At 35.4% G+C, this 12,730-nt stretch overlaps 2 protein-coding genes across 2 annotated transcripts; both read right to left on the bottom strand.

Moving 5' to 3' along the window:
- Window positions 1-9,567: 9,567 nt before the first annotated feature.
- LOC130671157 (uncharacterized) lies at window positions 9,568-10,074 on the bottom strand. Its single transcript, XM_057474878.1, has one exon. The coding sequence runs from the start codon at window positions 10,072-10,074 to the stop codon at window positions 9,568-9,570; it is 507 nt and encodes a 168-aa protein (XP_057330861.1).
- Window positions 10,075-11,775: 1,701 nt separating this feature from the next.
- Window positions 11,776-12,366, bottom strand: LOC130671153 (uncharacterized). Its single transcript, XM_057474873.1, has one exon. The coding sequence runs from the start codon at window positions 12,364-12,366 to the stop codon at window positions 11,776-11,778; it is 591 nt and encodes a 196-aa protein (XP_057330856.1).
- Window positions 12,367-12,730: the final 364 nt, after the last annotated feature.

Genomic DNA, 12,730 nt, shown 5'->3' with positions numbered 1-12,730 from the left:
CATTCATTCAACTACGTATTCATGAGCTCAGACAATTAACAGTGTTTATCAATTAAATCAACGATTTAATTTTGTAACCCAGTGATATTTTTTGCTGTGACAATTAAAAATATTGTTATATGTTTAAATATGCGTATTTTTCCACCATCCTAACCACTAACCAGTCCTGGCATGCATTTATTTCATTATTATTACAACAGAGTGCTACTGTACTTTAATTCAAATAAACCCGTTCGGCATCCATGTCAGAAAGGCATCATTGTGTTATCTGACAATAGATATCTTTTAGAGGCCAGACAAATGATATCGTTTCGACAACTTTTTATGGATATCGGTTCATCGAGATCTAATAGATAACGTTATGATAACTTCTCTAGATGTCCTTATGAGGCCAAAATGATATCTTTTTGTTAACATTTGATCATAACCTAAATCTATCAGCTGACGTTTGGTATTTATATATTTTATGTTTAGTTTAGTTTAATCTACAAAATAGATATACGTGCAAAGATTGTTTGATAAAAAATGACCTTTCGAAAAACATTTAAAGAACTATCTATAAGTCAAAAAAATGGACGTTTACGAAAATTCTTAAATATTTCAATAAACAATTCTAACCTCTAGGAACCTCAGATTATTGAACCTCAATCATTACCCTGAATAAGAAAAGTAATTTAATCCATGCTAAGTGTATATCTGTATGTTAGTCGATTGAAATTATTTTTAAATTATTTCAAATTGATTTGAATTATTTCAAATAATTTTTCTTAATTAGGGTTCCAAACTTTGAAGTTAATGGCAAATGTCAATTGGATTATACTAAAAAGAATAGTAGAAATAATAAAAGCGATAATAGAAGTGACAATAATGATCATGGTGATAAACAAGTTGAAGTGAATTTGAAGATTATTATTATTATTATAATTATCATTGTTATTATGAGTATGATCATCAAAACTAAATTATTATTATTAATTATATTTAAATTATTATATAATTTTGAATGAATTACTTTTTTATCAATAATGAACAATGAAAACCGAAAAATTATTAAATATTAATTATTATTAAGTAACCTCAAACTCATATCTAATTAGAGATAACTTTATTACATCATTGGTCCGATATCTTTTAGACATCAGAAAATGTTATCTTTCTGATACCTTTTCGAAGAGATCTAAAAGATGTCAGTGGTGGCGCATAAGATATTAATTATTGGATTTTACGTAGCATTGAAATCCCATAAATGTCGAATCATATCTTAGAAAAAAATTGATTTTTTGTTTGACTAATATCTCAGAAAATATCAATCTGAGTAATTCGGTGCTAAGGGCATTTTTTGTAGAAAATTAAATTTCCTATGAAGTTGTCATTTGCATTTTTTCTGTAGGCCTTGTTGTTTATGAGATAATGAGAGAAAAAAACAAGAATTCTATGAAAACATTCGGTTCAGCGGTCCATACTACTCCATCCGTTTGAGTTACATCGCGACATTGGGCACTTTTGTAGAGCATTTATTTTTGAGAAAATCCCGGCTTTAAGCGAGATGATATCATAAAATACCGTGGAGTTATAGAAGTTTAAAAAATAAAAACCCAAGTTTATGTGTATTTTAAATGGGAAATCTTTACACGCTCTGGTCGAATACTTAATATTAATATTAAGAGCTCAAACTCTCAGGGAATTTTTCAGGGGGTATTTCCAACAAAATTTCGGGATGGAAGCAAAAAAAAAATAGTCGCAAAATAAAAAGCACCCTAATAATTATATATAAATATTAGGGTGCTTCATTACAGAGCAACATTTTTTTTTTTAGTGCATGAAGAAAAAATCATAGTTCAACACAAAAAAAAAAATTTTCGCGGAAGAAAAAAAATTCTATGTCGATTACAGACCTAGCTCATCGAAAAATTCGATTTTCCCATTTAAATAACACGGGAAAAAATTTTTTTTCAGCTTTAAGTATTGTTATCTTATTAAAAAAATCAATAGATCAAATAGACTAATACATATTTTTGTAGGAAATTGAACGCTCTACAAAAAAAGTCTCCTATCATTTTTCGATAAATTCATCTGTTTAAAAGTTATTTGAGCTCGAAGTAAAGTTGGAGATCTTTTTACTTTTTCGGCGAAACTATCAGTCTTATCACAAAATAGTGTAGAATTTTTTTTGTTTACAATTTTATTCTCTACAAATTACTATCAGTAAAATTTTTTTAAATTCCGCATTATTTATTTTCATTTTAATTTCAAGCTCTTAAAAAAGTGGTTCTGGTCGATTTCAAGAGCTTGACATTAAAATGGAAATAACTATAAAACGATGCTGGATTTCAAAAAACTTTACAAATAATAATTTGTAGAGAGTAAAATTTTCAACAAAAAAGATCCTACAACATTTTGTGATAAGTCTGATAGTTTCACCGGAATAGTAAAGAGATCTCCAACTTTACTTCGAGCTCCAATAACTTTTGAACAGATGGGTTTATCGAAAAATGATAGGAGACCATTTTTGTAGAGCGTTCAATTTTCTACAAAAATATGTATTAGTCCATTCGACCTATTGATTTGTTTAATGAGTTAACAATACTTAAAGCTAAAAAAAAAATTTTTCCCGTTTTATTTAAATGGGAAAATCGAATTTTTCGATGAGCCAGGTCTGTAATCGACATAGAATTTTTTTTCTTCCGCGAAATTTTTTTTTTTTGTGTTGAACTATGATTTTTTCCACAAGCACTTAAAAATAAAAAATGTTGCTCTGAAATGAAGCACCCTAATAAATATTGTAACGTAATTTTTCTTATGACTCAATTAAACCCAATACTTACTCAAAACTTTTTACTCAATAAAATTACTCCAAAAACTCAAAACTCAAATAACTCAAAATCGGGCTACGTTACACTTCGCCCACCAATCACCCCTCTCATCTCCTCCAGATCCTGACGGGCGCCAGCCGACTTTTATTTCTCCGGTATCGGCAACCGGTCTAAACGTACACGTAAATTAAAACCTATAAACTATACCCTTTGGAGATGAGAGACATGACCGGTGGTAGCGGCATGTCCTGGTGCGCTCAGTATGCTAGGTTGTGGAGAGAGGGTCGCGGTTCTTTCAATGCGAAAGAAGCCGATTAATTAACTAATCTAAAAGACATAAAATAACAAAACAAAACTAAATAAAATGTAATAAGGATAACGCGAGAGCGACGCGGAGGGCCCAAAAGACCCGCGGTCCAATACTCTCGGTCCATCACGCAAATAAATACCTGGGCAAGACATCGGGAACCTCTAGACGACGACGAATCACAAACTTAATACACTACTAAAAAGAAAGAGAAACTAAAATAAAATATAAATAAATAATGCGGTAATTTGCGACAACTATCACGACAGACGGCTCCAAGAGCACCATACCCAGAGCCACCGGCTCCAAAACAACGAAAGGTCTAGGGTGGCGGTCGAGGTCCACCGTGGCGACTCTCCGACTCACTACCGCTTACTTTCCGACTCCAAACTCGACTACTGGGTCGACTCGTACACGATCGACGCCAGGTCTCAACTTTTCTCTTCAACGGTACTCGCACAACTGTTTGACGATAATCTCCCACTCTAACTCGCTTACTCTACTCCATCTCTTTCCATCCTACATTCGCACTTCTCCATCCATTCTTACCTTCACAAACATACAAGCCGTGGACTCACGGGCCTTCCCGTAATGTCACTCCCCGTGATATCCGAAGTTAGCGAATTGTTGGCTTCCTCGAGCATCGCAAACGAGGCCTGCCATTCCCCCAATAACCGTACACGTACCCCAGCTAACTCCGGGTACCACCACGAAGAGGCGGCGACATCTCAGTCGCACCTCCGCGATCACCACGTCAATCCCGAGGGCTAAGCCTAGGCCTAGTCGTCATCACTGGTCGGGAGGCACGTTATATTGGCCACTATCTGCGACACAGCTAGACCTCCCCCGTTAAATCCACGCTTCATCACACAGACACTCCAAAACATACTCCGTACCATACACGTACTCTATAACACACTTAACTAATCATACACATTTATACCCCATATCCTCAACTCATTCTCTACTACACTCAACTCAACACACATACTCACTTTCTCTCTCACTATCACACCGACTTACACGTACTCCAACCTTCAACTCCATCCCTTCGGCAATGTAACTTCACAATATATATAATAAATATAATAATATAAATAAATAATATTACTAAGTTAGTAAAGATTTTAACGTAAACATTAAAAAACACAACAAGCGAAAACATGTGACTTTAGTCTGACGCCATCTTGAATACTATCACGCGCCGCCGCAGAACTTGATAAAACGCGTCGATCGCCGCCTTAACCACCTCAATCGATTAATTTGTTTGAGCGATATCATTGGAGAAAGAAAAGGTAAAAAACAGGTTTTTCTAAATATCTTCAAAACGGCAGGACGGATCGATTTCAAAATTATATCAGCTCTAGAATTCAAAAAAAAGCACTGATTGCCACCTCAAACGTCAAAATCGGTTCATTAGTTCAAAAGATATCAGCGCTGAAAAGTTAAAAAAATAACATTAAACGTTATTTTTTCCGGATAAATCAAAATATAATGTACTAAATGTGTCTGAAATTATACCAACTATTCCTCTTTATAGTCTCTTTCGATCATCATAGAATATCATCTAACTTGTTCTTTAGTTTAAATCATATTATCAGCAAAAAATTGAGAAAACCTTGTTGTCAATATGTTTCTCGAACATTTCATATATTATTGCTCTGACTTAAGTCAAAACTCACTCAAATCTTGATTTTGATCACTGACATTGATTTCTGCCTCGATACATTTATTTCATTGAACATTATTGAGAATAAAAATTTGATAACCGCTTCTTCATTAATAATTTTCGATTCTTAACTTGTCAAACTTTAGCAAAATACGGAACTTGGTAGAACTTGAAAAGCTCATAAAAAATAATCCCAAGTAATTAGATTTTTGAGTTCGAAGAGCTCGAAAATATATTCACAGTAAAGTTTTCAAGTTCCTTGAGCTCGAAAACAGCGGGAAGTTTTGGGGCTGGCCCGCAGGGTCAACCGACGCCTAGATTTTTTTGTTATGAAAAATGGCATTTGGCACATTACTACCAATAAGAAAAATGTCTGGCATTAATAATTTAGTTGTTTATAGTTTTCAAAAATTAGTGAAAAAAAAAAAATTCTTCCTAAAATTATTGGAAAATTCGATATTTCCACCTGCTCAAGTGTTATGCGCAGTAGGGAACGCAACGTCTACCGGCAGCCAGATGGCCGGCATGATAATCGAGAGAGCGTAAGAAAAGACATATCAAGAAATTAGCTTTCCTAAAATTCTCTCTTAAAAACGTTGGTAGCTCTTAGACTATCAATTTTGTTTCAAAAAATCGATTATTCTAGGGGTTGGTAGGGACGTAAAAAATAAAAATTGTCACGTTTTTTCACAAAGATACGTACAGATTCGAAATATGAAGTGAAAATCACCTACGACAAGAGGAAATAAATAGTGTAAATTTTTTGTAAAAAAACGATTTCGGTGGGGCTGTTCGGGGGCGTAAAATATTTCAGTTTTTACGTTTAAAGGGAAAAAGACCTACAGACCGGAAATTGTAAAAGAATGGTACCTTTGATACGAAAAATAAATATTGTAAATTTTTTCCAAATAATCTTTGCGGGGGCGTAAGAAATGAACATTTTCACGTTGTTCGGCGAAAGGACCTGCGGACTTGGAATTTGAAATGGAAATCACCTACGATGTTAGAAAATAAATAGTGTAAATTTTTTTGAAATAATCAACCTCCTTGGTGGTTTGCGAAGACGTTATAAATGAAACTTATCATGATTTCTGATCCAAAGACCCACAGACTGAAAATTCAAAATGAATTTTACGCTCGATATGAGGGATTCACGAGAGTGAACTCTTTTTATGAAATCGACTCCTATAGAGTTTGTTGAGGCGTAAATACTGTAAGTATTCACGTTTACCAGCCTAAAGACCTATAGAACTGAACCTAAAAATGAGTGTTATTTACGAATCAAGAAAATCAATAGCCTAATTATTTTTTAGAAGATTGACTCTTTCAGTGGTTTGTGAGGGCGTCAAAAATGTATTTTTCTTAATTTTGACAAAAGGCATAAGAATTGTAAATTTTGTATTCATATTGGTTGCAACATAAGAAAATTAATGGTGTCAACTTTTATTTTCAACGAAATAAAATTTATGTAGGTTTTTGAAAGAGTAAATTATAAATTTTTGTATGTCGACCGTAAGAGCTTCAATATTGAAATTTGAAATTACGATTTGTTACGATACAAGTAAATCAACAACAATACAATTATGAAGCTGAAGTTAGCGGCCAGGCAAAAAATTGATGGCCTCTACTTATTACGGCCGCTAGCTTCAGCTTCAGCGATACAACTATAAATTTTTTATTAAAACTTTACTCAAAAATCAATAGTGTTTTTTTTTATAAAGCTGATTGTTATAGGACTAGCTGGAGTATTAAAAATTGACTCTATCCTATGGGTTAACCACTTACGAATTTTTTCTACATAAAAAAGTTCAAAAAAATACGAATATCTACAAAGTTTGAAATTGGTAAATGCTAGGATATTAATATCAACAATCAAAACAAAATATCGAGTCACCGAACATTACAAAAGGCCTAGTGAAGCTGGCGGGTAACAGATAGTCTATATATATATATATATATATATATATATATATATATATATATATATATATATATATATATATATATATATATATATATATATATATATATATATATATATATATATATATATACAGTAGAATACTGTCTTGGTTGAAGTTTTTGTAGAGACAAAAAAATTGAGAATCGAAGGTGTCGGACTTCGAAAAAATATCGGTTTTATTGAAAAAACTGAAATATTTCATATATCGTGACTTCCGAAAAATATTTTGTATTTTTTTCTGAAAACTACATTTAAAAACACAAATTTTAGAAAAAAAAAGTGCCGAAAGATTAATTTTTGAGAAAGTTATAGCAATTTAAAAAAAAAGAGCGGTTTTTTTCAAAAATTCGTCTTTTTTTGGGTTGGGTAAAAAAATCTGAAAAAATTCAGAAAAATGTCTTTAGTAGGATAAAAAATGATAAAAAAGTTTCAGCGAAATCGAGGGGGTCGGGTCAAAACCTCGGTGGTTTGGCATGGAATGCCCCATATATATATATATATATATGGGAATTATCATCTTGGTCCTCAGCCTTGCGGTTCCCATTTTTTCCCGTCTCGTTGCCGTCTGAAACTACACAAGTCATAATGCCGTGGTCACATGAGTAATTATCACGTCGACGCATGTCTTCAAGGGTGCAGTGGGGACAGAGTCCCGAGGCTAGTCCTACGCCCAAAATTATCGGTCATTCACTTCGATCTTGGATCCTAAAGCGCGCATGTGCTAAATCGATTTCCAATTATCTCATAAGCGACTATTTGCTACAATTAATTAATAGTTCATAAGCGATTTACTTGCTATTTTATCTCTTGTAATTAAAAGTATAGTTAAGATTTAGTTAAGTGAATATTCTATTAACTAACGTTTATATTAAATATTGCGTATTATTATAAATAATAATATTAAGTGTAAGTTTAAATTATGTCACGCACCCACTCAACTTCGCTGGAACCGTTGCCGCCACAGAGCAGTCGATCCATATTGTTATTGTAAATTAATACTACGTACTATTGTCAGTAATTCAATGGTTATAATTGGCAGTAATAAACTTGTCCATTTTTATTTAATCATTGTGCCTGTATTCTGCCTTATCCTCTAATTTGACAATTTTAAGTTAATTATTTCTATAAACTAAATAAAATAGCCGAAAGGGAATTTAGTAGGAGTTTCATTGATTTTTGGTTTGATCAAGTGCGGGTTCTTCTCTTGCGAGAACCCATCTGCGTTGTCCAAGTGAATTATAAATTTTGTAGAGGCCAGCCTAAGCCAGGGTTCAACGCGCGAATTCTGGTGGCTGCTGGTTAAAAACGCGAGCATAAAAAGGGATTTGTCTCAATATATATATATATATATATATATATATATATATTAGGATGCGTCATTTCGGAGCAACTTTTTTTTTTAGCTTTAAGTATTTTTAAATCTTTCACAAATCAATAGATCGAATAAACTAGTACAAATTTTTGTAGGAAATTGAATGCTCTACAAAATGGTATCATATCATTTTTCGATAAATCCATCTGTTCAAAAGTTATTGGAGCTCGAAGTAAAGTTGGAGATAATTTTACTTTTTCGGCGAAACTATCAGACTTATCACAAAATGTTGTGAAATTTTTTTGTTGACAATTTTATTCTTTAGAAATTATGATCAGTGAAGTTTTTCAATTTCCGCATTGTTTTCTATTTATTTTCATTTTAATTTCAAGCTCTTAAAAAAGTGGTTCTGATCGAGTTTAACAGCTCAGCATTAAAATATAAATAACTAGAAAACAATGCGGAATTTGAAAAAACTTTACGTATAATAATTTGTAGAGAATAAAATTGTCAACAAAAAAGATTCTGCAACATTTTGTGATAAGTCTGATAGTTTTATTGGAAAAGTAAAATGATCTCCAACTTTACTTCAAGCTCCAATAACTTTTGAACAGATGGATTTATCGAAAAACGATAAGAGACCTTCTTTGTGGAACGTTCAATTTCCTAAAAAAATATTTATTAGTCGATTCGATCTATTGATTTGTTAAAGAATTAAAAATATTTAAAGCTAAAAAAAAAATTTTTTCCGTGTTATTTAAATGGGAAAATCGAATTTTTCAATCAGCTAGGTCTGCGGACAACATAGAATTTTTTTGGTTGAGCGAGAATTTGTTTTTTAAGTTGAACTATGATTTTTTCCACATGCACTTAAAATTCGCGGTAAAACGATGCGAGAACTCGCGGAATGCACGTGTTCGACGCTTCCCTTAAAAAGAGATTACGTCGGGGTCACCAATTTAGTGGTTGAGGTGATAATATAAATTATTAAAACCAACTAATTAATTTAAACAAACGTTTCATTTAAATAAACGATAGTAACACAGTAATTGTAAGTGCACAGTACAGGAAAAATGCTTGGATGCATGTATACAGTCCAGCGCTCTATTACTTATTGTCCTCACCAATGTGGTAGAAATGGATAAATGAAAAAATCGATGTTCGACGGAAACTGTCGAATTTGATCGATCGCGTCACCTAGTAGCAACGCCACAGAACTCCCTTTGTTTTTTTTTTTTTTTTAATTTAATACATGATAATTAAAGTAATGGAATATTTACAAATGATATGAATAAATAAATAATTAAATAGATGAATATAATAAAGTGGTGAATTATTACTTTGTAAAAAGAAAACTTTTATGCAAAAAAAAAAATTTTAATCGTGTAAATTTTTAAATATTAAACCGGACTCGGCGTTTTTGGGTCTCGGTTGCTGTGTTATTCGGCTGGGAGTTTGTTATTATCGTCGCCGTGTCGACTGAATTTGCCTCGTAGACCGGCTTTAATCTGTCCACAGAAATGGCGATTTGTCGTCCTCGAAATTGACGATAAAATATTTGTCGTGTCGGGTTATGACACGATATGGACCTTCGTACGGTGGCGAGAAAGATGGTCGAACTTGATCATTCCGTACCAGTACGTGGCTGCGAGTACTAAGGTTCCTAAAACAGAAAACAGAATACTTGCCGTGACGCGACCTTTCGGTCGGTACCAATAAATTGAAATGACGTTTTAATGTATTAATGATGTCATGAGGTGAAGTTTTGTTACTGGGAGTGAGTAACTCACCAGGTAAACGAATTGGCTCACCGTACACTAATTCAGCCGGCGTCGTCTGTATGTCGACTTTCCAGGCAGCGCGTAAGCCGAGCAAAACGGCTGGTAATGCGTCGTACCATGACTCTTGGTGACACAAAAGTGCTGCTTTTAACTGACGATGTAAACGTTCGACGAGACCATTGGCTTGCGGATGATACGGCGTAGTGTGTAGGTGTTTTATTCCGCACATTTTTAATAGCGACTGGAATAATGACGATTTAAATTGCGGACCTTGGTCCGAAGTTACGCGTTTCGGTACTCCGTGGCGTGAAATCCAGTGCAGCGATAGTGCGTGTGCTATCGTCTCTGCAATTCCATTGGATAACGGAACAGCCTCAGGAAACCTCGTGAATCGGTCGATGATAGTCAAGCATTGATTAACGTTTTTAAATACACTAGATCGATGTGTATGTGCTCGAATCGTTCAGTTTGAGGTTCAAAACTGGCATCGGCGATGACACCTGTCTCTGAATTTTATTTTTCTGGCAATCGATGCAGGATTTTGCCCATTTACGGCAGTCTTTATTAATCGACGGCCAGACGTATTGTTTAGAAATCATTTTCAATGATCCTTTGATTCCGGGATGAGCTAGCGAGTGCAGTGAATCAAACACCTTCTTTCTCAGCGGCTCTGAAACGTATGATTGTACCGTACCTGACGCAATGTCACAGTACAATGCTAAACCGTTGTCGAAATTGATTCGTCGAAGCTGCAACGCGGTTGTCTGTTAGATCAGTTGTTGAAGCTCGAGATCTTGCTTCTGTGCATCGACAAGTTCTTCCGATGTAATGGCAGTAGACACTGCTTCGACTCGTGACAATGTGTCAGCGACAAAATTGTCATTGCCCGACACATGTCTAATGTCAGTCGTAAATTGACTGATGAAATCCAAACGGCGGAATTGCCATGGTGAAGCTCTCTCGGTACGCTGTTTAAATGCGTGTTGAAGCAGTTTGTGATCTGTGTAGATCGTTACGTGTCTACCCTCGAAAATATGTCGGAAATGTCTCACGGCTTCGTAGATCGCGTGTAGGTGATGATCATAAGTCGACAATTTTTGGATCGACGGCTGTAATTTCCGGCTAAAGAAAGCCAGCGGCTGCCAGTCGTTGTTTATGCGTTGCTGGAGGACGGCACCGATCCCGATTTCTGATGCATCGGTAAAAATCGCTCAATCCACGTCAGTTCTTCGATGCACGAGATGTGTTGCATCAGCGAGAGATCGTTTAGCGGCATCAAAAGCGATTTGCAAATAAGCTGTCCAGTTGACAGGATGCGATCCTTTGATTTTTGGTCCTTCCAGTACTTTATTTAACCGCGCAAAAATTTCTGCAGCGTTCTTAATGAACTTTCTGTAGAAATGAATTGTGCCGAGGAATCCACGAAGTGCTTTAACAGTTTCTGGAGATTGGAGATTAACGATAGCCTCAACTTTTTCCGGCAATGGTTTAATGCAGTGCTCGTTGATTAAATGACCGAGAAATTTAACTTCGGTTTTGCCTAGCTGGCACTTCGGAACGTTTATTACTAGTCCATAATCACGAAGACGTTGAAATAATATCTTGAGGTGTTTTAAATGCTCCTCTTCGTCTTTGGATGCGACTAGTATATCGTCGATATATGGAAATACGAAATCCAGATCACGGGTGATTTCGTCGATAAATCTCTGGAACGTCTGTGCTGTATTTTTGAGTCCAAAAGTCATGTATGAAAACTCGAATAAGCCAAACGGAGTGATAATAGCTGTTTTTTCGACATCTTCTGGAGCTACTCGAAGTTGAAGGAAAGCTTTGGTAAAATCGACAACAGAGAAGATTCGTTTCCCGTGTAAATAAGCGGCAAAATCATCCATATATCGAAGTGCATATTTATCGATAAGAGCACGGTCGTTCAATGGGCGATAATCACCACATGGTCTCTACCACCGTCCTTTTTCTGGACCATGTGTAATGGCCATGACCAAGCACTCTGTGATGGCTGACAAATGCCTTGCTCAATCATTTTACGGAACTCGTCTTGAGCAATTTTTAAATTGTCCGGCGATAAGCGACGAGCTTTGCTAGAAACAGGTGGACCAGGTGTTGTACAAACATGAAGCACCGTTGAATGTTTCCTTTTCTTATTGTCGGACGGATCAGATCGTGTGATATCGGCGAACTCACGTAACAGTTTCATATAAACGGAACCATCATTCACAGCCTTGATTTTGTCCAATGCTGTTGTTGCGTGGAAATAACCGGATGATGTCAAACCTGTAATGCCGTCGCGTAAGCATTTGCGTTTGAGGTCGACTAGCAAATCAAAATGACTCAAAAAATCAGCCCCAAGTATCGGTTTGGTGACATCGGCAACAATAAAATTCCACGTGAAATCTCGACGCAGTCCGAGATTCACTGTTTGTAATGATAAACCATAGGTTTCGATAATCGTGCCATTTGCGGCATAAAGCTGATAACCTATGGGAGTTGTATGCGATTTCATCGAGCCGCGAGGAAAAACTGATAAATCAGAGCCAGTGTCCACGAGAAACTCGGTCCTAGTGACTCGATCTTTAATATATAATCGGCGTGAAATCGATTGAGAATCACTCTCCGCCGCTAGTGATTCTCGTTGGAATTTCCCTGCCATTTTCAGCCGGGTGCGCATGATCGAGCATTTTTACCATGCTTGTAATGATACCAGCAATAGTCGAATTTTCAACATTCCGAGGACGATGGTGTCGGTATGCTCTGGATCGTGTATTTGGAAGTTGCTTCTGAGCAAGCATTTCGCTATACTCGGCAGTCAACAGTGCAAGTTGCTTACGCAAAGCAGCGAGTTCCTCGGCGGCGGATGCGTACATTTT

The sequence above is a fragment of the Microplitis mediator genome, chromosome 7 (assembly GCF_029852145.1).
Source record: "Microplitis mediator isolate UGA2020A chromosome 7, iyMicMedi2.1, whole genome shotgun sequence".
In the NCBI taxonomy this organism is placed as follows: Eukaryota; Metazoa; Arthropoda; class Insecta; order Hymenoptera; family Braconidae; genus Microplitis; species Microplitis mediator.
Note: the sequence above shows the minus strand (reverse complement) of the source record. Positions and strands in the feature narration are given on the sequence as shown.